Below are 27,428 nucleotides of genomic sequence, written 5' to 3' on the forward strand. Positions count from 1 at the left end.
AAAATAAGTAAATGTTAATACATGTATGTACTTGGACTGGACATGTAAAATGCATTGATTTATAGTATTGTATTTTGTTAACAATTTGTTTAAACATTTCTATTAAAATTTTACATAGTTATTTGGTAACTTTATTTCATCCATATTTTAACTTTCGTAAACTGCACCTTGAAATATGTATAAAGTCCGGAAGAGGTCAGAAGACAAACAGCAAACTCTTTATAAAGCCAGATTCAATTGAAGTCAAAATAATTCAGAGATCAATGATGATAAAGTGTAATGGGTGACACAATGTTCATGTATGTATGTAGTGAACTTTTGTGGTTTATTAAATAGATGAAGTTTGAGGTTGTCATTTTATAATATACAAAACAAAATCCTTTTGAAAAAGTGCTATAGTTATATTAAACGTTGATTGATTCACATCATTCAAAATGTTTTTTTTTTTTATTCATTGTAATCAGATGTAATCATGATTACTTTGCCAATGTAATCATTAATTTTATCAGACACTTTCAGAAATGATGTAATTGTTAAATTAATTTAATCGTACAAATGACAAAGTAATTGTAATTTAATCAATTACATTGAAAGTAATCGGACCCATCTCTGAGTGACACAGTGGCAGATCCAGCCGTTTATAAAAGGAGGAATTCCTAATCCAGGATAAAGAGGGGGTTCCAAGTTCCAACTATATGTCCCCATTCAAATGCATTGATCGTCAGAATAAAAGCCCCCCCCCCCCCCCCCCATTTAGATCTGCCACTGTTACAAGAGGTTCTTAAAGGGAATATTGCATCAAAAGTTTATTTTTTTAGTAAAACATTTTTCAATTTTTTTTATCAATTACATGTTTCTAGTTCATGCATATTTTTTCAAACTTGTCACATTAAAAAGAAAAGTGTAAAAATCTCCTGTTCATGTTTCGTGTTGAGACCTCTTCAAGATCTTATCATCATAAAAGTTTTATGACAACTAAAAGAACATGTAACATGTAATGATGTAACTATGATTAATATGGTAAAATTCACACTTAAATCAATTAACATCCCTGGGTAATGTGCATAAACTAAAAAACAAAAAAACAACACAAGACAATGAAACAAATGACAAACTTAACAAACAAGTAAACAAAAAATAAATCATTCATCCAACAACCAAAGTGTAGTGATTACAACTCTTTGTGTTTTAATGCCATCACAGATATGGAAATTTTATCAATCAAGTGTTCACAAATATTTGATACTGATGAAAATATAAATATCATAATTAAAAACATCCAGTTTTTAGTGTTCACTTGAAGTAAATCACATGAACATATAAAATTGTAAGTATATCACATTGAAAAACCATTTTTAGTGGTTGCTTGACATAAATCAATTTGATTTATTCCACCATTTTTTAGTGGTCATCAATTCACTGTAATGAATGAATGCCATCATTTTATTTTTAAGTTACAGCAAGGAATAATAAAATCTATATTGAAAAAATCACATAGCAGTGTACAAATTAGTGTGTTAAGATGGTCATATCATATTCACATCAAACGGGGGAATTCTAAATACAGAAGTTCAAGTTTTGACTTGTATGATGGTAAATTAACATGAAAAATATTGGAGTTGTTGTCAAGTTCATAAATATTTCAAACTAATAAATGTCATTCTGATGAAAAGTTTCATAAGCAGCTAATAAATTTAAATTCAATTTTACTTGTAAAGATGAAAGTCAAATAAATAAATTTACTTGACATAATAGTTTGTTAGTCAAACTCAGAAACATACGATTGTTATAGCAGAATTAGCCCAATATACAAAAGATGAAAGTCTTTGTATTCTTTAATAAGTCAGGGATTATTTTTAAATCCCTAAATTTATGAACACTTGATTTCTATAACTAATGAATTCTATAGTTAAGCTGTTGTCATGACGATCCAGAAGCAGGGTGCCCTTTTCTTGGTGATGAAGATCCAGATGCTGAGTCCCCTTTTCTTGGTGATAAAGTTCCAGGCAGTAAATCTCCCTTTCTTGGTGATGAATCTCTTGCCCATGGTTTTGCCTTTACTCGATAAAACTTGGTGCCTATAGGAACTTTGAATCTATTCTGGGACTAAAAAATACAATTGAAGCATTACAATTTCAGTATAAAATGAAAACAATTGAAGTGAAGGTAAACATCCTACACTTTGTTTTAAATCAAAGATCATAACAACAATGTTTCATTTGCCTAAATAACTTTTAATTGATTAATTGGTTGGTGTTTAATGCCACTTTCAACACCTTTGTGGTGGTCAGTTTTTATTGATGAAAAAGTTGTAGTGCAAGACAGAACCAACGCCCTTTGGTAAGAAAACTGACAGTTCTAGTTAAATATGATAGGAGTTCAGCACACATGCCACATGCTCAATTCAAACTCACAACCTCATTGCTAACTGGCTAGTGATACACTAGTTCGTCTTAAGATAACTCGTCCACCTAAGCCCCTATAACTTTTGATGTTTAATGATTACTTTTTTAATAGAAAAACTGTACAACACATTCATAATTGAGTTCAAAGATTTGTTATCGTACAAATTGGAATCAGAATCCTCCTAGTACACTTCAGAATATCAAAATCTACCAGTAAAATTAGATATATACTAGGAGAATTCTAGAATGTACTAAATTTCTAGTATGATCCAGAACTTTACTAAAAACACTATAAATTAGGATTCTAGATTCTACAGGATTTACTGAATTATTTAATATTTACTATTTTTACTGCTTCACTCCATATTAGAGGACAAACAAAATAAAAGATAATATAATGGCTCTTTTCAATATTTTATAACAAAGAAAATATGGTAAATTTCATGAGATTTTTATATCTATAAAAACATTTGCTAATATTCTGTTTATCATATTTGGCATCTTTGCTAGCCAAGGGTTACGATCCACTCCGGTTCTCTTCACCCTTGGTGGATTGAGATAAAATTTCAGAGACACAAGGTAAGGATTTTTATTGGTTGCAGTTGAAACTCGCTGCATCCAATCAAAAAGCGCCTTTAACATGATCAGGTGTAAATGTAGAAAGTGTTTGTAAACAATTGCCACGTGTTTATTGTGCAACAAGTCTTTACATTCTATAAACATACTAAAAAAGTTCCTGTGTATGTTTCATGCACAAATGCATGAATGTTGACGTATATTTTCGTTTCAAGCTTTATCAAGTGTGTAGGTTCTAGACGCTACCATGTTTTTACCTCCAAATTGAAGAGTTCAAGTGCTACCATTGGTCAAGAATACTGTATTTGGAATGGGCGTGACTTTAATCTTCCGATAAATGGCCCAACATTGTTTTCACAAATGTTGGCTCAATCTGCCAAGAGTGAAGAGAACGGGAGTGGATTGTAACCCTTGGCGAGGGAAGATGGGTATTTGGTAAATGAGCAATTTTAACTTTACAACATGAGCAGAGTTCAGGGAAACAGATTTTTTATAGATCAACAAGAATGCCGTTTTAAAAGTCCTAGCTTTTGTCATGTTATATATCAGAGCTTTATATCATAGATAAATTTACCTTTTTTGCCTGACAATACTCTTTATCTGTTATTTCTGCCAACACCCAAGATTTCCTATTTTCACTGGGATCTGTAAACAAAATTTGAAAAACGGAATTAAAATATTTGTTCGCCTGTTTTGTCCAAAATATTATCAGTGATAATAAACAAAGAGGTCTAAAACTATACCCCTACTACTTAAAAGTTTGGGTTTTAAAAAAATCAGCCAAAAATGACCTGGCTTCTATTATTTACTTTAGTGAAGTGACTAAGCATTCAAATTTAAGTTGCCATAAAGAGATACAATTTTAACCCTCAAAGAAATCCTATTTTTGCTGAACTTTTGTCATGGAAACTAAACTGAAATAAAACTATTCTGAACTCAATGTAAGATTTTCATGTTTTCCAACAAACCCCCATGAGCTGTTTGCAATGTCTGAATGTCAATTTTTTAGGGAAATATGTAGAAACAAAAATACTAAAATTGTCACTTTGACCACTGAAAAATCCTATGCATGTTTATTTCTTTCCAGTAGCTTTGCCACTTGGAAATTTATTTTCATTTTTACATATATTTGTATCCAAATTTATTCTGCATTCCGTGATACAGAATATTCATTTCAAATCTGTCTATTTTTCCAGCTTTTACCAGGCCATGTTTTTTTAATTGTCCTCCCCCTCATACCCCCCCCCCCCCCCAAACTCCTATGCCCACACCTGTCTCCCCAGAAAATCAAATGTTTCCCTAAAACCCCAAATTTTGATCTATTGATGAATGAAATTTGAATAGTTCAAGACAGTAAATTTTTAAGATCTTTTAAGGAGATGTGGTATGATTGCCAATGAGACAACTATCCATCAGTGACTAAAGGACTATGTAATCAAGTAAGGGATACTGTATGTCCTTCAACCCCTAACATATAGTATGCTATAAAAGACTTCAACATGACAAAATGAAAAAAAGAAAACAATCAACATCATTTATGAGTTCTCAAATAAACTGTCCTTACTTGCTTGTAAACCTAAGGGTTCTATACAATCACTGTGTAGAAAGTGAAGTGTGCTGCCAATAGTAAACACAACATACTGGTCATGTCGTTCATCCAAACAGAAGAGAGCCAGATCACCAGTGCTGCAACTATAATAAAATAACATACTGATAAAAATTCAGGGAAATCTGACAAACTGAAACACATTAGGACTGAATCTTTTAACCCGTGTGTTATAGCGAACCAAATGAAAGTTTTCCACAGAGTCGTCTGCTCTTTACCAAGGTATTTAAACTTTTGCAAGTTTACCTGTCCCATTGAATCAATACAATAGCTATTGTTCTCTGTGTAGTTTATTCACTTGGACATTTAAATTTCTTCTAGGAGAAATCTATCACTCATTGATTAATTTGCCTGACCAAAAAAATATCTTCTTTGTTGATTGAAATACATGTATAAACTCACATAAACTGCATGTGATACAATATTTATTCAATATCAATAATATATATTCAATCTATTCAACATAAGCACTGATTTAATTATAAAAAGTTTATTTCTGATTTTTTTTAAGTACTGCATGCATTTATGTTTCAAAGAATCTGCATGTTTTTCATGGTTCTTCAGTTATAAAGAATACATATATGAAGACCTTTATTTAAACATTATCATTTTAAGTTTTTATTTGTGAATAAGACTAAAAAATAGCAAATTTTAATAGGTAAAATGTTGAAATTTGATCAGAAATCAACTTTTAATTTTTAAATCAGTGTTTATATCAAACAAATTGATAATGTGTTATTGATTGAATAAATACAACATCACATGCAGTTAAATAATTACTTATTTGTACATGTATTTCCATCATTGACAGTTCAATTTTTTGTTCAGGTAATCAGGTGATTGATTTCTCTTGCAAGAAATTTAAAGGTCCCATTGAATAAACTAAACAGAGAACAAAAGGTGTTGTATTTGTTAGATGGGACAATAGAACTGCCAAAAGTTTAAATGGACAGGTAACTTGCAGGTGAATCTGTGGAAAACTTTGATAGGCTTCGCAATAATACATCACTCTTTGTTATATCTTATGTATGCTGTTACCATTAATCAGTAAACAAAACAACAGTGATTTATTTCAAAGTTCAGTTAATATACACTTGTATACAATGGACAAGGAATCAAAAGGCCTTGTATTTGGTCTCACACTTTTGAGATTTTTTAAGGTTTTTTTTTGTATTTTCAGTATAATTTTATCATAAAATTCTAAGATGAGCTATGCTATTAAAAACTGTATTAGAGATGTGTTCACAAAGTGTTGTGTTACAATAAGCTAAAAAAATGTTGTGATTCCACTCCAAAATGATGATCAAGAAAGGTAAACAATGTTTAAAATCATGAAAGCTTTCTGTCAAATGTCTCAGAAAAGTTGTGGTCAAAAGGTGTTATTGTATCATGGTGTTCCAAAAGTGGTCAAAGACTTCCTGTAATAACTGCCGGCAAAACTTAAGAAAATTAAAAGACCTATAACTTTGGCAAAAATTATACAAATTAATGACTGTATATCATGGTCAATTAACACATGATAAAAAACAATCCTTCTTATTTCTAATGTGACTTGCTTTTGTAAATAAACCCATGTATACAAATCCAATAAAATTTGTTTGCAAATGCGTATATTGACTAAAGCAGAAACATGAATTTTATCAAATTGGCAAGCATTTTATATATTTCATTAACTTTTAACACTTTCAAACTCTTTAGTGATGCATATGTTGTTATATTTTGACTACAATTCGTTTCAATTGGCAATTGATATATTTCACCTAGATATGACAACATCCATAGTGGCTGTTCAAAATGTCTCCCTCTGGAAAAAACACATTGCCAGTCATCTGATTGTTTACAAATAAAAATGGGAGGTTCATGGAAGCGCCTACACAAACGCTTTACACTTATACAAATAAGACATTGAAATTACCTTAATAGTCCTAATCAGAATAGGAATAATTGATGCAAGGTACAATTTTTGTAGTTTTAACATGGGTAGGCATTATATTAGTGGTATTTTAGCCCTTATGCCTACCCATGTTTAAAACTACTTGTACAATAAAGTATACCTTGCATCAATTATTTCTTAAATTCTTTTACCTTTTATACTTTGTTTATACACCATGGTCTAGGATTTTAAATCTTTATTCAATACTTTTTGAATTATTGTAACATATAGCATACCTTGTAATAGATACTTTGTCTTGAACAACAGACCTAGTACTTGCTGTCATGGTAATTTCAGACTGTAAAACACAATACATACATATAGTTATTAATATATGCAACATTTGCATCAATAACCTTCAAGACCTACAAATTTTAAATAATTCATTTTAACAGGATGAATTTCCAAATAGCATGGTTAATGTTTTAAACTTATATTCACTAACAAGAATGTGTCCATAGTACATGGATGCCCCACTCCCGCTATCATTTTCTATGTTCAGTGGACCGTGAAATTTGGCATTAAAATTAGAAAGATCATAACATAGAGAACATGTGTACTAAGTTTCAAGTTGTTCAAACTTCAACTTCATCAAAATCAACTTGACCAAAAACTTTAACCTGAAGCGGGACAGACAAACAGATGGAAAGACGGATGAACAAAAGAATGGACAGATGCAAGATCTATAAAAAACTTTAATAGAGTATGATCCACTTTTTTCGAAAATTAAAATTGAATTAAAAAATATTTTGTTTGAAGTTTTTATGGTAGTTTAAACAGGTCTCATTAAAAAGTATCATGCATGGTGAATTGTTTAAACAGGGTCCCAGATAGCTTCAACTGGATGAAAAAGTTGAGTAATTTTAGAACTTATCTGGAATGGAATAAATATCGATTAGGTGTATGAAGTTTGGGCATAAAAATCAATGATTAATAATGTTAATCAAATGGTTTAAATTTTCAAACCATGCAAAGTCCTCATGATTGTATTTAATGTGTAGGAAGTGTTTGGATTTTTTAAATACAATATTAGCTACTAACCAATTTCAGTTCCATTCTAGTTATCTCTTCTTCCTTCAGTTTTACTTCCTGTAATAAAACAGTAATTTCAATATATTAAGCTGACTTGATGTAATGTTCTTATGTTTACCTTATATGATATGCATATATTTTATAACACTGCATCTGTCATAGTACTTTAATAACTAAAACAGTTCAATTTTCAAACATTAAAATAGACTTATTAAAAATGCAAACCCAGGCCACAAAAGCATAAATAGGAAAGAATTAGACAGCAATTCATAACATAGTCTATAAAAAATCTGTAACTGTAAGAAGTCATTTGATTGTTGTTTTTTTTTGTATGTGTCGATCTGATGAGTCAAGCCTTCTTCAACTGATATACACCAGTGTTTCAGGTAAGAAGAAGAGTTGAGTTTTCACAAATATGATTAACACCATCACATTCTGAATGTTCTTGTCCTAAGTCAGAAGCCAGTAATTTAGTTGTTGTCTTCAGTTACTGTGTATCAATATTGATTCCCATTGTTGTACCGTACAACAAATGGTTTTACATTTTGTCAAAGTCACAGCCTTTTAAGCTTACAATAAGGGTATGGGTTTTACTAATTGTTAGAAGTTGTGCAGTGACCTATAGTTGGTCTATGATGTATGTTCTTTCATTGGCAATCATACCACAATACCTAACTTTAAGGGGGTTTAACATTTTAAAATTGCTTATTTCTTTTTGAAATACCTACAACAAATTGGTAACATAAACAAAATATAGTTTCATACAAAAATAAGGAGATGTGGTATGATTGTTAATGAGACAACTAGGCACCAAAGTTCAAATGAAGTGGATGTAAGCAATTTTAGGCAACCATATGTCCTTTTAAATAAAAAAATAAAAGTGTCCATAGTACACAGATGCTCCAATCAAAGTATCATTTTCTATGTTAGACTGTGAAATTGGGGTACAAACTAGAATTTGGCATTAAAATTAGAAAGATTATATCAAAGAGAACATGTGTACTAAGTTTTAAGTTGATTGGACTTCAACTTCATCAAAATATTCCTTGACCAAAAACTTTAAACTGAATTGGGATGAAAAAACACACAAACCAAAAAAAAACATATTGCCCCTAAGTGGTGCACAACAAACATACTGTCTAGTTGATTATAAAAGGCCCTGATATGAAAAATTTGAAACAATTAATGTGTACATGTCTTTCTCTGAACCAAGAGATTGTTTATAAAAAATGAGAGATCTGAACTTTGATTTAGAATAAAATTTGTGTGAAACATATTCTCACCTCTTCCAACATTGATATTTTTGACTTGGATTCTATATCCTCTAGTGTACTGTAATATAACAAAAGCTTAATTACTGTATGAACAATGAACAAATTAACATGAAATGTTTGTAAATGTGAAAATATCAATTATATTTCGAGGACAGTTACAGAAATTTGAAGGCTTTATCAACATTTTATGCATTTAAAAATTTGTTTCCTCTTAATTGAAATGACCACTTTTGATAACTCTTGATTTTGGCATCAAATGGTATTGCAACAAGTTGTTTTAAATCCCAATACCACTCTCCAGAATTTATGACTGTTTTTATTGAAGTATTTACCAAGTATTTAACAATTTCTGATTCTCCTTAAATACCAGCTTGCAAGAGACATATGAAGCTGAAAATGTTCTTTATTTCAGTAGCAAAAAATTACAATTTGAATCTTTATTCGTAAAAACTGCAGTATGTTTTTAACAAATACAGATTTTTCTCTTCCCTTTCATATGAAAATCAAGCATTTTAATAACATAAACAAAAATTAAAAGTTTTATTTTGCCTGCACATATTTTCATTTATAACTTATTTACTTACCTGATATCCATAACTGAAGGTGCTGATGACAAAGACATGGACTGTATTTGCTGCTGATATTGAACTAGCTGTTGTTTTAACATCGCCACATCATCTTCAAGTGATCTTTTAGAAGCACTGAAATTTCACAATTTCAAAATATGAACTTGTCGCTAAAAGGAACATTGTGACACACAATATGAAGAGTAAATCTTGCAGTGCAAAAGATTTTAAGAAATGTATGTTACTTTTCCTTTAAAAAAACAAATAAAAGACAGATGAAAAATGCAATAATGCACCTTGTTTTCGAAGCACTCAACTTGTTTTCTTTGAACTCTTTTTGCTTTTTATTTTAAGGGTACTAGTTATACAAGAGACTGCTTCTTTCCTTCTAATTACTCAGAAGACAACTTACAAATGAAAGGGAATTATACCTTTTGACTTAGCAATTAACTATCACTAAATAGTTGATGTTTACATCGTTCCCTGTTAGTTTGTGTGTATCTAATAATTTGTATAAAGCCAGTTTGGTATTTAACCCATCTTTTTCTTGATGAACTATGTGTGAGTGTATTATGTTTAGATACTTACGTAAACTCCCTTTCTTTGTCACTGAGATGAGCCATTGCACGTGTCTTTATGTCTTCAACTTTACTCTTTTCTTCAACAAGTTTATCTATTGTTTCTAAAAGTAAACACTGCTTATTACAGGTTTGACAATTACTGCAAAGTTACATAATATTTTGTTCTATCAATGTTTACCATTTCAGTTTCAGGATAACACTTAATTTCACAATAAAAACTACATCATCTGTTCAAAAGCATATGAATGTTATGTTTTTCAATTCCCTACATAGAGTTGGACTTTAGACTAAACAAATATCAAAGTTGATTTTCATGGCTTAATATCTACCAGAGAAATAACTTTCTAACAAGGGTAAGTGTAAATTTCTTTCAACTTTACTACAATTAAGTAACCTCTGTAAAAAGCTTTTTATTACTTGAGGCTAACATTTTTCGAGTGACTTCCAGTTTCAATCCTGAGTAAAAAACAAACCTTGAGCTACTCTCAGTTTCTCAGTTGAAGAAGAGTCTTTCTCTCTTAGTTCCAATATTATAGAATCTTTTCCACTGGAGACTTTGTTGACAGCCTCATTAAATGAAACCTGCAATACAAATAAAATATTTATACAATTACTTTTTATTTCCATGATTTTAAGTGAACCAAGTACCCACAAATATCTCTGCTACCTTAACTTGCTCAATATCTACCTTTGACTACCTATGAGGAACACAGGGATCAACTAATGTTTTATTTTAAATCTGTCAGACATGTTTTTTTATTCATATCATGATATTCATACTCCCTACTTGTGGGTAAGAATATATGTAAATAGGAAGTAGGATTCTGACAGAGGTTCTGACCAAAAAGCAGTGTTCTTATCAGCAATACCTGAGAAGGACAAGTGTTGGATGGTCAAGGTGAATGTTATATCACCCTAACTTGTTTTCTGTGTTTACTTACAACTTAATGGTGCAGAAGAATATCATAAAGTGTATACCTCCTAAACACCTTACCTGTCTTTCTGCTATCAAACTGGTCTTCATTGACATACACGATTCTTCCTTGTCTTTCTCTAATTTACTGACTAACTTATTTATCTCCATTTGATGTTCTTCCTGAATCTCAGCTATTTTCTAAAATAAAAAAAACAGCTACATCATTTGGTTTCTGTTGGAATATTGTCCCATTGGCAATCATACCACATCTTATTTAAATATTAATCATATCTGTTCTTTTCAGATACAAATGTATGTATTTATTGTGACAATGGTTTGTATTTTAACTTTTATCCAAAACCCATCAAGACTAAAGAGAAAGATATCAAATATTAGTAATTTTACTCAAAAGAACAAATGATTTAGATAAAAAAATTAAATATTGTGCACTATTTCAGAGAGTTTCTGTGAAAGCTTTACTGAAATCCAGTAAGTAATTATGGAGAGCATTGAAAATATGTAATGCCTACCCATTCAAAAGATGGTCACATGGTCTATATTTTGCTGTAAGAAACTTCCAAAAATCAGGACACTATTAAACCCATAAGGTTCTTAAAATATCTTAATGATTCATCAAAATCTGATCAATGATAAAAAAGAAGAAGAAGTTGTGGTCACAAACTACAAAGTGCTAAAAGAGAAGGCAACAATAATCAATGAATAAATAAAAACTAACCTTTGATTGTGTGTCATCTATAATCTGACATTCCTGATCACATGTTTCCTGTCTCTCTGTCTGACAATCTGACTGAACACATTCCATTATCTCTGTCTGAACACTCTTCTCCTCCACCTCTGTAGAACTCACACCTAACACACCAACCCAACTGTCTGTCTGCATCTCTACCTGAATTACCTCCCTTAGATCAGTTTGTGTTGAACCTGGGATTAGCTCCCTTGATTCAGTTTGAGTTTCACCAGGTTTCAATGTACTTTCAGTTTGTGTATTTATACTGATTGCAGTAAACTCTGTTTGACATTGACTCTCTGTCAAACTATTTAACACAGTAGGTTCTGTTTGTAAAGCCACAGACCTACAAGATAACACATCAGTTACTATGGCACAATCAACTTTATCCACCGGGATTGTTTGAACTTCTTCCTCTCTCATCTCCTTGTCTGTATATAATCTTAATTGTTCCTCAAGTTCCAACTTACATATATTGAATTCTTCATTTAATTTCATAAGGTCAATACTATGCAAATCTTCCAATTCCACTATTTTTTTCTTATGTTGCTCAGCCAGAGTCTTTTTTTCATTGTCATTTTTTTCTTTTAAATCTGTCAAAGAAGTGTCAAAAGTCTCTTTCATCTCTTCTTGAATTTTGTTTATTCCTTCTGCATTAACCTTCACAAGTTGTTCCCTTAATTCAATAACTTTAATTTCATAATCTTTTTCTAGTTTTCCTGTTAATTCGTTCATGTTTTGTGAGTACTGTTCTTTCTCTTTAGTTAATTTTTCAGAAAATTCTTCAGTCAGTATCAACTTAATGCTATCTTTTTCCGTCTGATATTGAGTTGCTAAAGTTTCTTCTAATTTTATTCTTTCCTTTTCAGCAAATAAAAGATCATTTTGAAGTTTCTGTGTATCTACCTCATGAGCTTTGGCCTCTGTTTCTAATTGGTCCATTTGATCCTTTAAATCAGACCTAACTTTGTCCAATTCTACCTCCATTTCTAGAGAGTGTTGCTGAGACATTTCTGTAAGTTCCTGTTTATATTTAGATTCCATTTCCTTGTATTTTACTTCAGATTCTTTTGATTTTGATTTAAATTCTGAATCATGACTTTCTAATGTCTCTGTCAAGCTTTGCACATCACTTTGCAATTTAAGTTCAGTTGATTTAGCCAACTCTAACTGACCTGTCATTTCCTGATTTTTTTTCTGCAAACCATCTGATTTCTGTTGTAAACTTTCCTTTTCCATAAGAGTACTTTGCTTAGCCTCAGCTAACAACTGTTCAATTTCTGAATTTTTATTTTTCAATTCAGCAATTTCTTGATGAAGCTTATTTGTCTCTTCAGAATGATTTTGTCCAAGCTTCTCCACATTCGACTTGCTAATATTCTGTTGCTGTATGTCAAATATGTGGAGAATTTCAATCACTTTTTCTTTTGTTTTCTCTAAATCCTCAGAAAATTTAGATCTATCACAGTTAATGCTTGTTTCAAAATCTTTAAATCTTTGCTTCAAGTCTGGAAAACAATTGGAAACAAAATCTCTTAAATTTTTCAGTTTTGTTTCTGTTAAAGCTAATTTTGTCTTATAGACAGACAGTTCAGGTTCCTCTATTTTATCTTCCAATTGTTTTTCAGACTTGTCCTCTATGTTAGCACTAGAAGGAGAACCTCCCATAGAAGAAGGCATAGAATCTTCTATATAGAAGTCTGCAGTAGTAAATTCCTGGGACGTTCCAAGGTCTGGAGAAGTACATGGCACACTTGACTTTTTCTTCCCTGAATGTGAACTTGATGTACTTCTATCTGGAGCACATGAGGAAGATTCACTTTCTGTTGATTTTATCTGCTCACCGGATGATGTGGAAGTTCCAGACACCTCCCCTGCACCTGAAGGTACAACTGATCTATTAACCTCCCTAGTTTTTTTAGAACCACTCGCCATATTACTTTCTTCCAATAATTTCTTACGACTTGTTTCTTGCATTTCCTTTGTTAATTCTTCTGAAAGACTTTTGGGCATTATAAATTCTGTTCTCTCTGTGGGGCTTGTGACCCCTATATCAGATTTTGTTAATAAGTTAGAAGTGAGTTCACTACTTGCAACCTGATCACCTAAGGATAATTCTGTGTGATCAGCTGTATAGAATCGGTCATCATAACTATGTATAATCTCTATTTCTGATGTGGCTAGTGAGGATGGTTTTGGTGTTTGTGGTTTGTTAGTTGTACATGTTAATACTCCCCAGTGACTCTTCATTATCTTATTGCTCTCTTTTGGAACCCTGAAAAATATGGAAGCACATCAAGTCAAATATATTTACTATTGAACCAAGTTTTTTTTTCTTTGAGCAAATTTCTACATCTTTGATCCTAAATGAATGCACATGATCATATAGCATTTTACTGCAATCAACATATTTCATGTAAAGAGGCTATTTACTTGAAGATTATAAACAAACAAAAGTTTACAAGACCAGAATGGTTTTTTTTTTAAAAATGAGTTGTTAGTTTTACAAAAGAATGTACTGTTATTTCATCACATATATTTTTATTTTATTTGAAAAAGTTATTTTATGTGCTATCTTTCATATTAATTCATTTTAAGTTCTATGATTCAACCACATTATTAAGCTTTTTCTATGTATAATCCTTGCTAAATATAAGAATAATGCACACCCTGTAGCGTGACACAAGTACAGTAACCTAAAATATAAATTATAATTATGAAAATAGCATGACATTGACTACTTTTAAGCAAAATATGCAAAAATTCTATAATCAATCCTTTTTAAATATGTATATGAAATGAATGTTGGTTTTTTTTTATGAGAAGTCAATGGAAAAAAGACATATGAATCAAATTATTTATTATGGTTTTGACAGATGCTTCATAAAGACCAGTTAGAATATGTTGAGCGTTTAAGAAAAAACACTAATTTCATATTGACTTGCATCCAGAATTTGTCAAAACCAAAAAGTTAAGTATCCACCAAAATATAAGTGACTTCAGAAACAGTTTTATGAATAGAGTGACTTGAATGAAAATATCAGCAAATACAGATGACTTTCTCTAGGAGAAAAAACATGAACAGACATCCAATCATTGACCTATATTGGTTTACTTTTATAAATTGTTACTTTGGATGGAGAGTTGTCTCATTGGCACTCATACCACATCTTCCTATAACACTTACACTAAGAGTTCTGATAATTCAGGGACAGAATGTTTCAACATTTCTATATCATCTTCTGTGATAGCTGGAAGTTCCTGGTCTATTGCTGCTGGTGGCTCCACCTAAGGAAGAAATAATGTTAGGTTAAACATTTTGTACACCCTTCATTGTATTTCAATCAGGAAAAGTAACAAAAGATATTTTACAGCTATTCAGAACAAACAAAGATCTTTTATTGTTTGGCCTATTAAAATTCTGTAAAATTGAAATGACAAAACAAGTTACCGTATTTCGGCATGTATAGTCTGCACTTTTTTTCCTTAAATATGTAGTTTGTACAAGGGGTGCGGACTATACACAACAATAGACGGTTTTCGAAATTTATAAAAAAAAAAAAAAAAAAATTTTTTAAATTTCGTTTTTTCTGCATTAACAATGTATATTGGAGATGTTTATTGTATTTACTTCATTTAATTCTTATTCTTTTATTCTTTTTTAACTTTTCTTTTCAAAATTGATTATTAAAAGTAAAGGTGTGACATCCTGCATAGGTAATCAAGAGAGGTAATTAAGGATTATGTATGGGTGTGTAGCAATTAAATAATGATGTCAAGTTTTGACAGGTGTTAAATATTATAATCCCAGGCAATAAAACAACATGATCAATGAAAAGATTATATAAGATTAAATAGTTTTAAAATTTTGATTATTGCTAATTAATTTAGATAAATGTTTGATCTCTGTTTTCTTTTGTTCCATAATATTCAATTTATTTCTGTTATATTATATATCAGCTTGGACATACTTAGACAAATGTTGATTTTAAAATGAATCTTTTGATTAATAACTACTTATATAAAATATAAAATTATTAAATATTAATTACCTGATGAAAAGTTCTACCATTTCATTTTTTTATGAAATAGATAAAACATAATTTTTTTTTTTTTATAAAATACATGGAGAATAGGTGTCTTTCAATGGATTTTTACAGTGAACTAGACTTTTACAATTATTTTTTTTTTTTTTGTTTAATCACAAAACTTTTTTTCTCGATTTTAAGGGGATGCAAAGGGGGTGCGGACTATACATAAATGCGTACTATACACGGCCGAATACGGTAAATTGACAGAGGACTGATTAACTTACGTACCAACTGATGAAGTTTTGAAGATAACATAATTAAGGATACTTAAAACATTTAAGGGTTGCTGTGATATGAAATATTTATATAATCAATGCAGATGGTTCCAACACAGTTGATCCACATAGTTAACATGATACCACTATGTGTCATTTACTGCATGATGATAAACTTACTGCAAAATTGGATGAAAATGGATCCAAACCAGTAAATAGTGTCTGTAAGAAATGTCGACCTGTAAAATAAACATTTGTCATGACAATGACTAGCATAATTTACTTTTCTAAAAACAAATCAGGAGACTGAAGAGTTTAAATTGTTTTTTCAGATATTTTCCAACAGATAGTATGACCACTTATACTGGACCAGTCTGCAGTAAACAAAATAATTGCATAGTTTTTCTATTTTTTTTTTATATAAATGGTCTACGTTTGATTACTCATACATTTATTTATTTTGTAATACTGTGGATTCATTTATTTTCGAGGGTACCAATTTTCGTGGATTAAGAAAAACTTCCATATTCATGGATATTTAATTTCGTGGTTTTGTTGAAGTCTGCATACAAACCAATAGAAAAATTATCATTCGTTAAATATTTAATTTCGTGGTTTGACTGTGCCCACGAAAATTGGTATCCAACGAATAATAATGAATCCACAGTAGCATTTTCTATTCTGATTTTAGTTGACTAATAATAGTTTTAGTTTGTGACATGTTGTAATATAGGACACAATGAGTGTTCAGAAGTGAGTGTCTTCTAGGTTTATGAATATTGTTTATAATGAGAGATTATTTAATAACATAAAGATGTTGTTGTTATCGATCAATAGCTTGAGCAGAAGAAAACACAATCTATTGGTGCCAGTATTTTGTTTTCTGTTTTGTTTCCTTCAACACAAGTATTAGTGCTCAATTTTGAAGTACAGTTATTAAGTACTTATTTATTCATTATTCATGTTGATTATGTGTAAACAAATTTTTGAGTAACACAATACTTGAAAATGGTTTACATAGACTCAAATTTTATAAACAAATATAGCTCTAACAAGGTCCACTACTATGTTCCTTTCTCTGCACTTACCCACTTGACTGATGAAAGCTTCCCTTCTTTTATATTCTTCTGAGTGGATTTGTGTGGATTCTTCTGCTACACTGCTAGCCCACTAAGATAATGAAAATTAATTTTCTGTGAATTTTATCTTTTCTATGGATGCTTAAATTTAACTTATTTTATAACAGAAGTATGAAATAATGACTGAATCTAATTATACATGTACCATTATAATATAATGCAGAACTGTGTCATGAGTGCATGATACATCCCCTCCTTTTAATCAAGGAAATAGCTTCACAATGTCATATCAGAAATCAATCAACAAAACAAAAGGGAATTTATTTTAATAAATTCAAACCAATCAACAAAGTTTCAAGAGATCTGCTCAAAGCACATTTGAGTTATTGTCCAAAAACTGGAAAATCACCCCTTTTTTCATACATAAAATCCCATAACTCAGAGATGTGAAATCTAAGATTTATAAAAATTGAAAAGGAGCTTACGCCAATAGATATAAACAATTCATTTAATTTTCATGAACATTATTGCAATTTGTTGATTTTAGCAGTCAATAATGATTGTGACTGTTAAGTTTTTTCATTTTCCAAAACCTTGAATTTACTGAAAATATTACCTCTGTAAATGTTGATGAGAATCTCCTACGTCTCACTACCTCTACAACAAGACAGGCATATATATTAGGAGCATCATGAATTTGTTTGAGAACTTCTAATCTCTTTCTCAGTCTCTTCAGATTCTCATGGTATATTATCAGTTTACCATCTATATCACATATTCTCTTCTCAACCAACATAACCCATCTGAAACAAAAAACATAAAACTCATAAATGTATATCTGCAAGATATCACAAAATAATTTGTTATCAGGCTCTACAAATATTCTTTAAGCATTTACTAGTACAATACAATAGATCATCTGAACAAACATAAACAAATCATATTACTGAAATCCTTTTGAAGCCTTAATTACTATTACAATACATTTTACTGGCGCAAGGCTTCCAAAACGGTCACATTGTCAGGACTTGACCGGTAAGTTATATCTATGGCCTTTTGTACCAAGTCTGAAATTGACACATAACATGGGTATGCCATTTTAACCTAAATCAAAAAAGAAAAAGACCTAACCTAACTGCTTGCCTTAAACAATCCCACATTGGTCATAAAATTGACATGGTAATTAATTGATATAAAATTAAACCCTTGTTTTCAAAATTCTAATAGGGAACATACTTTATATCATTGTTTAAATAAACCAATTTTTCAAGACGTTTCGGCCATTGGCCTTCTTCAGTTCTTTATTTTTTGGTAGTATGTACAGATGACATGGTTTTCTTGTGTCTGGTACAGTTAACCTTACCTTAGTCTTGCATGAAGATTTATTGCTAGTTCCTCTTTGGCCATCTTACATTTCTTTTTAGTTTCCTGTATTTTCTTGTGATTGTTAACCATAACAAGGAGCTGTTTTTTATGACTAGAACACAGATCTGGTAGTATAGACTTATCCTTCAGTGCACTCACTCGATTCTGATTCTGTACAAATCCCTGAAATAATAATTAAATGATATACTTATATAGATAGTTAAACTGTTCATTATCATAATATTTGACTGGTATATATTCTTGTATACTTTTTTTAGTTTTTATAGATCTTCTCCTAGAACTCAATTATTGTCATGGTCACAGTGTCATCTCTATATCTTTGATACAAATCTGAGACATATAACTGATTTATAAACTTGACCATTTATGTCTTATACCAACCTGAGCCATATCACCTTGTTCCTGTACAACCCTCTTCCCAGAACTCAATATTTGGTCCAGGCCATACAATCGGTCCTCGATACCTTTCACTTCTTTCATGCTAGGATTGTCTACTTGTGTGAACATTTCTTGGACTTCTTTGGTAAGTGTATTCAGGACTCGATCATCTAATTGTTCTGTTGCTTTAATACACTTGACAACCATATCATGAAGACTATGTGATGGATCCTAAAATATGAAATAGTAATTATGTAAAAGGTGTTTCCAAGAACTGTAATTGTTTTTGTCAATCTATATCCTTTGAGTTGGTCTCATTGTTCATTTGTGAACTTGTGTTCAATAGCAATACCCATACATTTGCAGATTTTGAATTCAAGTTTGTTTTATGTACCAAAATGTATTTTTTCTCATTGTAAGAGGTGTAATAATTCTATTGGAAAACAAAACCAAAAGTAAAATTGATAGATCATAATTACTAAGTACATTGTACTGGTCAAATATAAAATGCTTAAACTAATATTCATACTTTACAACTGATCTTATCTAAATGTTCTGCAATAGATAAATAAAAAATAATGCAACAAAACAAACTTACACTGATCTGAAATTTGACCTCACTAACCTGAGAACTGATCCAATCAAAAAGACTTTTACTTGATGTTGATGAACCAGATGATGAGGAGGAGGAAGATTTGTCATAAAGCTCAGTTGAAGATTGTGTTATAAGGCAAGGTAGAACTGGTATCTTTGCCAGGAGCTGCAGAGAATGTTCCACACTAAAATAGAAAACATACATTTAATATATTATATACTAGTATTGCCAGGGGCTGTATTGAGTGGTTGTAACTGAAATAGAAAATATATATGTCTAAACATTTGTAACATATGTAAGTAGTGATTAAAGAACTGTAAATAGTGTTACCAGTAATAACTAATACAGCCAGGATAGTCCTAATTGAACGCATGATGTCCCTAGCCAATCCATTCTGTTCTATAAAATCTGATGAAAAACACCCTGATGCTAATTTGGCCAAGTACAACATGTATAAGTATGCTAAATCTTGAATTTTAGAGGAGAGTTGTCTCATTGGCAATCATACCACATCTCCTTATTTTTATATAATCACACAGTTTGCCATACATTATATGCCTCAAGATTAATCATGTCATCATTTTTTGAATAACTTTACATAGGGATCATACATGTACTGGTAAGAAATGAATTACTTGTAATAAAAGACAATCTACCTTCAATTATTGTCAATCATTATCACTCCTTGATTCAAACTTGATCTAGGTGCCAGAATGAAAGTTTTCAGCTTAGATAAACTAAAACTCAATGTAAACGAAGGACCATATATATAGTTCTGTTGTAAGGTAGCAATACACAGTTAGGAATTTAGTTTCGCATTATGGCCCCTGTGAATTTTTCAAATAGGAAAGTTATTGTGTAATAAAATTCATTTTTAGACAGATGAGTGCTAATTTAGCCTTCAAAGGTGGTTTATAAGAGCATCAAGATTATCTTTTACATGTTTTATGGGCTGTTTTCTGTTTGACAGTCCGTATTTTCATAGCTAGACCGGCCATCGGTCCAGAAATTAATGTACTGTTTACAAACACTCTTTTTCTACACAAAGTTTTTGACGCAATTTTACAAAAAAATGAGACGAAAGACATATGATTTTCATTGGATTTGCTGAATGATATACGTACACAGTTTCAGAAAAGGTATTACTTCAACGATTGAAATTCTACTTTTAGCCAAATTTTGGGAAAATATGTGACATCTTTCCCCCCCTTTTTGCAATATTTCATAACAAATAAATGCAGATTGTTGCCATGGATACACCAAAAAGAAATTATATTTTACCATTTTATATACTGGAAATAAAATCTATGGAAGATTCTAATTACATACATATGCCCATATATGACACAAACAGTAAGCTTGATATTGCAAGAAAGCAATGAATAGGGAATGGTAAAATTCATAAGGGCAAATTTTAGTATTTTTTCCTAACTGTTTATTGCTCCCTTATGGCATACTTACCAAGCTCAGAATTGTATAATTTAAGACTTTTCATGCCACAAATCTATTGATCAAAATCAACTTCTGAGTAAATTAAGTGTTTAATAATGACAATATGTGTCAATTTTATTGTTTACAGTCCTTAGCAACCAAAATTAGACATTTTGACACTAGGCTTATATTTGTACACTACTCGGCTTAACGCTTGCTTCTGATGGATTGGGCTGCATGTAGTAGCCCAAGTATTGAACGCGTTGGTTTTTTTCTTGCGAATATATCAATTTATTGTTTTTATCAAGATTTCATGTTACATTTTGGCATATATTAAATGTATAATTAAATCAGATGTAAGAAATTGATTCCCTATCACCATTTTTTTTAATCAAGTCTTTTGTATGCAATAAGCATAAAGATTAACATTTTTATGCTTAAAATTGCTAACTTTTGTACAATGTTGCATCATCAGAGATCTTATTATGATATTCAACATTAAAAAACTGACAAAAGAGGTAGAGTTTTTAAGATTTGGCTAAAAATTGAGGTAGAGACAAGATTTTACACTTTGACTTGGCACCTTTCTTAAAATCAGTTTTTGTCAAGTTTCAGGGTCAACTGCTAACCTTCATAAAATATTCATTACTCAACCAATTTTCAAAAATAAAAGGCCATTTTACTCGTTTTAGCTAGCAGAACTCAGAAAATAAGTTAAAAGGGAGAATTTGAAAAAAATATTTACTATTAAGGTAGCAATACACAGTTAGGAGTTTAGTTTCGCATTATGGCCCCTGTGAATTTTTCAAATAGGAAAGTTATTGTGTAATAAAATTCATTTTTAGACAGATGAGTGCTAATTTAGCCTTCAAAGGTGGTTTATAAGAGCATCAAGATTATCTTTTACATGTTTTATGGGCTGTTTTCTGTTTGACAGTCCGTATTTTCATAGCTAGACCGGCCATCGGTCCAGAAATTAATGTACTGTTTACAAACACTCTTTTTCTACACGAAGTTTTTGACACAATTTTACAAAAAAATGAGACGAAAGACATATGATTTTCATTGGATTTGCTGAATGATATACGTACACAGTTTCAGAAAAGGTATTACTTCAAGCGATTGAAATTCTACTTTTAGCCAAATTTTGGGAAAATATGTGACATCTTTCCCCCCCTTTTTGCAATATTTCATAACAAATAAATGCAGATTGTTGCCATGGATACACCAAAAAGAAATTATATTTTACCATTTTATATACTGGAAATAAAATCTATGGAAGATTCTGATTACAAACATATGCCCATATATGACACAAACAGTAAGCTTGATATTGCAAGAAAGCAATGAATAGGGAATGGTAAAATTCATAAGGGCAAATTTTAGTATTTTTTCCTAACTGTTTATTGCTACCTAATGTTATATTACTGAAACCAGTTTCCAACTATAGCAAGAACATTGGTGAGATAGACTAGAGTTATCAACAGTAAGATAATCCATACTTTAACATTACAAATGACATAAATCATCTCTTACCTTGACAGAACTTTCAAGTAATCATCTCTTGGTTCTAAGTATTCATTGTAGGACTCAGTAAATATTTCTGATCTATGTCGCAGAGCACTGAAATAAAAACAAAAACTTTATATAAAAAATCAAGAATAACTTTGATGTCTCATCTACATTTCTAACACGTCCTGTTGTCCCTAAAATAGGGATGTAATGAGCCTATAAACAAAAATACATTTCACAATGTTGTATGAGGGATATTATATATATGTATGACCTTGAAATTTTATCTAGATTAAAACATATCATTGATCCAAAACTCGAAAATAGGTGTAGATAACATTACAAAAACACTGACCTTGTGATGTCCTCTAAATTAGCCACCACTGCTGCCCAGCCTTGCTGCTGAAGATGTTGATCATGAACAAGCTGTTCACAGGCTTTCAATTCTTCATGATCTACTTCATGAATTTGCTGTGAAAAAGAGATAATTTTACATACTGAAACTATTTACTTATTTAATTCATGTACCAGTATAGGAACTAATGCATTCATAGGCAAAATAATTGTTGTCCATATCGTATGTGCAGTTTTACAAAAATGGGCCAACTATTGATTGCTCGATTAATTTCAATGTTCTTCAAACCATAAAAAATAAATAAGTGGAGAATGTCTCTATTGGCCATAATGATCTGTGTGTAGTGGTAACAAGGATTGTGTATAAGTATTATAACAATTGGTGGAGGCAAACTAATGGTAGAAAACAGAAACAAAAAATTCAGCAATTTTCATATTTATAAAGGAGTATAACTCATGAACAGAAAAGTGATGCCACTAAATTTCAAACTTGATCTGTGTTTTGTGTTGATAAGCATTATGTATAAGTTTTATAACATTTGGTTGAGGCAAACTTAGGTTTAAGAAGGGAAACCAATTTTTGGTCCTTACCAAAGATAACTGTGCTCTGGAAACCACTGTTCCATATGCTGGGGGCATCAGAAGAGATCCTTCTACTTGACTCTGTATATCTACATCTATAAAAAAAAATAAAAAAATGGCTCAAACTTATTGAGTAAGATTATAACAGACACAAAAAAAATACATGTACAGAAATAATTTGTTATTCTAATAACAAAAATCCTGCTAACATCAAAGACCTTTTTTCTCAATGAACTTGTGGTATAACTTTCTAAGTTACATATTTTGGATGTATATATACATATAGTATTATTATAGTGGGATTTAGTGCTTTTAAAATATAAATGTATGTATGAATTAGAACTTATAATAGATCCCAATTGGGAACCAAATAGTTTATACTGGTGAACAGTCAGTGTAAAGAACAAACTTGTTTACTGGTATACTGTGGATTCATTCATTTTCGTGATTACTAATTTTTATTGATGAGGGTAAAATTACATGTTCCTGAATATTTAATTTCGTGGTTTTACGGAAGTCTGCATACAAGCTTATAGAAAAAAAAATTGTTGAAAATTTAATTTACATGTTTAACCTGTAACATCGAAATCCACAAAAAATTGGTATCCAACAAATAATAATGAATCCACAGTACTGTCAAACTATAAAAGTTTCCATACCTGACCCATAGTGTACACTTGGTGATGGAGGATGCAGCGATTCTATTGTTGTCTTACTGAACAGAAAAATTGGATTTGTATCCTGAAATAAATAATACATTGTGTAACTAAATATCTAATATATACTCTTTTTTCATTTCAAGTTGCCTTCTGCATGTTTGATGATACCTAATCATGATGAGCAATCAGCATAAAACAGAACTGTACAAAAAGTACTTTATGTCTATTGTAAAGTACATGTATCAAAATACATAGTTACATGCTTAATAGTTAAAACTAATGAGAAAAATAGTTCAAAGGTAAAATTTGAACCATGTCAAAGAAAAGGAAATGTTTGTCATAATGATCTTTGACTTGATGTGTCATTGAATTTGATTACGTAACTATAAGATACATAATTGCTTTTAACTGACTACAAAATGGTACTAACAATATAATTTGCACTGAACCTTTACCATTACAAAAGTCATTTAGTATTTATCATATCTAATAATACAAAACTTTTGATTGATTTAAAAACAGTATAACTTACAGATTACTGAATCATTAACTACATGTATGAATTCTATTTTAAAGGTAGAAACTTACTGTTCCAGCATGATATTTTCCAACTGTGGATCCAGGATCTAAACTCTCTCCTCCACTTATTAACAACACTTGCTTTTCCTCTGGAATGGGATATTCTCTGGCAATTGCATGCTGCAAGTTTGCCACACTGAAATAATTATCTTTAATATTGAAATCACTTTGGCTTGTCAATTTTCAACTTGAAATTCAGTTAATATTCATTTAACTCCATCCAAATAAAATTTCTTCGTTACATTCATTCAAAAGTCAGAAAGTATCCTCCTCTTTTCAGGTCCAAAGTTTATTTAATTTTGTTACAGCTATAAGGAAATCAAATCAAACATCATTGAAAAAAATTAAAGCCATTTTTCAGAATTTGAAAGTTTGTATATATACATGTAAATGGTTCTAGCTATTCAGTGGTGGTTCATGTAAATGGCCATACTTTAGTTTTATGTTTAGGTATATACCTTTTTTTCAAGAACTGACACAATCTACATAAGTGCAAATACTGGTTTATAAAATACCATAAATCCTTATTCTTAATGAATATTTCTTCATGTATTTAAACACAAACAAATTTCAATAAATAATATGGATTTCTATTTTCTTATTTGAGACATCCTCACTATTTTTTGTTCATAGTTATCTGTATCTAACATACCTTTCCATTGCCAGTTTCATGTCAAATGTCATCATAGTCCCTGTGTCAACATGGAACACATACAACATGGTAGCTTTTTATTTGTCAATACTTCAGGTGTAATTCTCCTAAAATATCAAAATCTTATAATCAAATTTCAAACTACATTCATTAAATGTGTATATGTGTGTGTATTGTGTAATAAATTTTTCAACTTTCACCATCATTACAAAGTAACATTAAATGATGCATAAAATATGCATACACATGCATGTGTCCTTTCCAATGAAAATGATATCAACACCTTCAATATTTTTCAAAATATTGTAAAAAAAACTGTAGCCATATCTAAACAGAACAACAAGATGCAAAACTAAAATAAAATATATAAATAAGGCAAAGTATTGACAATCATGATATGGGGTATGGTTGACAACAAAAAAAACTATCCACCAAAGATGGTAGAAAAAGAATATCAACAAATTACAGCAAACATGACATCTTTATATATATAGATACATGTATCCACCAAAGGACAATGATGTTAAAAAAGTACAGGACATTGACTGCAAGACATATATCCACCAAAGACCAAGGACGTAAAAAAATACAGAACACATTGATAAAGCATTTATCAACCAAAGGACAAGGATACTAAACAAGTACAGGACACATCAACTACATGAACAAGACATCCCTTAAAAAACAGAACACACCGTCAAGACATCTATTCTTCAAAGGACAAGGAAGCAAAAAAGTACAGACCACATTGATAAGACATCTATCCACTAAAGACATAACCCTTTCCTCCATAATGACTCCTTTTGACGCCACTCCCTTTACTCCATAATGACACCTTTTGACGCCTGTGTAGTACCTCAGTTGAAATGCTTTGACCTCAAATTGTTTGCATCAGACTTAACAAAATTTGTATCCAATATGAAAAGGATGTTCATGAGAATATCTTGACTGGAATTTCATTGATGAAATATTCATTTTCCCAATCATTCATAATTTAAAACTGATGATTTTTTTTAATGAAAAAATCCTATGCAAATCAAGTGTGTAGAAAAAATGTCCATGGAGGAAAGGGTTAAGGACAAGAATGTAAGCAAATACACCTTTCTGGTTTCATTGTAGATCATTTGCCTCGAGTGTGGAAGGTTGTGGGTTCCAACCCAGGCCAAATACTGTAAAATTGATACTATATGTATTTCCTGCTCCTCTACTGGTAGGCTGCAGTCGGAATAATGTGTCTGAGTAGGGTGACATATTGACAGGTAGACTTTTACCTTGTGGACTACGTTTTAGCAGGTTTAAAGTATGACTCAGTATGTCTGTTTGACACAAGGTTCATGTTCATATCGCACTAATATGTTCCCAATTCAGAAAACAAATTTAATTTGCCAATTTATGTTAAACAGTCATCCTTTCAGTGGAAAGTATTTTATGAAATGCAAGAATATGAAGTTCAAATTCCATTCATTTCACATGTCTCTCAATTTAAAGTTGCTAATCAAGGAAAAGGCAAAACAGTCAAGAACCATGAATGATCGTTTAAATAAAATAGAAACAGATTTTACTATTGTGATAAGATTCTTCATACAGATTTTCCTAACAATCAAGAAATAAAATTCCACTTAAAACCAGGGGAATATAGATGAGTAGACAGTTCCTTCCTTGCTTTTTGGCACCTTTCACAAAATGTTTTTGATTATGTAACATATTTAAACTGAAGCCAGTGAAGGTCATTCCAAAGAGAAAACAGTTGAAAGATATAAATACAACTTACAATCTATTGTTTTGCTTAGGAAGGTAATGTGTGTAATGTGTTAAAATCCACAGTGAAACTTTACAATGACCATTGTGTCACTGTGACAATTTCATATACATGTATACAGAAATTATCAATTCTACTTTCATTTGACAAGTTATGAGGAAGACACGTCATTATTCCAAATATAAATCATATTTTCTAGAAAAGACATTATTTTCAAGTTTATAAATGACATCACTTTAATCGATTGCACCATAAATTCTTTTATGTTGTTCAGGTTCAAAGGCTTTGTTTACGTTTTTGTTTTTGTTTTTACGGATGTTATTTTTTTACTTTTCGTGGTAATCAAATTACCATAAAATAAGCAATTTTGTTACCTTTCGTTACAACTGTAAAGTCTGGCATAGTATCTTGTATTCTTTTGGTCTAAACTTTACATATTTTCCAGGTAAAAGTATGCAAATTCATGTGAAGATCAGACGTCTTGTATGTTTACAAATATGTCATTCCTGGAGAACTCGA

At 30.7% G+C, this 27,428-nt stretch overlaps 1 protein-coding gene across 1 annotated transcript; it reads right to left on the bottom strand.

The window, feature by feature from the left end:
• Nucleotides 1-612: 612 nt before the first annotated feature.
• On the bottom strand, nucleotides 613-27,428 carry LOC134695314 (RB1-inducible coiled-coil protein 1-like). The gene is made up of 25 exons (XM_063556542.1): nucleotides 27,284-27,428; nucleotides 25,151-25,257; nucleotides 24,508-24,634; nucleotides 23,920-24,001; nucleotides 23,270-23,355; nucleotides 22,680-22,795; nucleotides 22,349-22,435; nucleotides 19,412-19,565; nucleotides 18,790-19,017; nucleotides 18,386-18,570; nucleotides 17,639-17,825; nucleotides 17,032-17,113; nucleotides 16,124-16,182; nucleotides 14,825-14,925; nucleotides 11,626-13,912; nucleotides 10,968-11,087; nucleotides 10,447-10,555; nucleotides 9,981-10,074; nucleotides 9,411-9,527; nucleotides 8,836-8,884; nucleotides 7,562-7,609; nucleotides 6,757-6,818; nucleotides 4,546-4,673; nucleotides 3,556-3,626; nucleotides 613-2,106 (listed from the first exon to the last, which is right to left on the bottom strand). The coding sequence occupies exons 2-25, from the start codon at nucleotides 25,216-25,218 to the stop codon at nucleotides 1,921-1,923; spliced, it is 4,833 nt and encodes a 1,610-aa protein (XP_063412612.1). The 5' UTR covers nucleotides 25,219-25,257; nucleotides 27,284-27,428; the 3' UTR covers nucleotides 613-1,920.

The sequence above is a fragment of the Mytilus trossulus genome, chromosome 1 (assembly GCF_036588685.1).
Source record: "Mytilus trossulus isolate FHL-02 chromosome 1, PNRI_Mtr1.1.1.hap1, whole genome shotgun sequence".
Classification (NCBI taxonomy): Eukaryota; Metazoa; Mollusca; class Bivalvia; order Mytilida; family Mytilidae; genus Mytilus; species Mytilus trossulus.

Bases quoted from the DNA above. Each gene is read 5' to 3' on its own strand.
- LOC134695314 (XM_063556542.1), bottom strand. From the start codon at position 25,218: ATGTTGTATGTGTTCCATGTTGACACAGGGACTATGATGACATTTGAC. The intron at 11,088-11,625 runs GTTAGTTTTTAT...TTTTTATTTTAG, and splicing joins TAGATGACACACAATCAAAG to AAAATAGCTGAGATTCAGGA. The intron at 8,885-9,410 runs GTAAGTAAATAA...GTTATATTACAG, and splicing joins CCTTCAGTTATGGATATCAG to TACACTAGAGGATATAGAAT.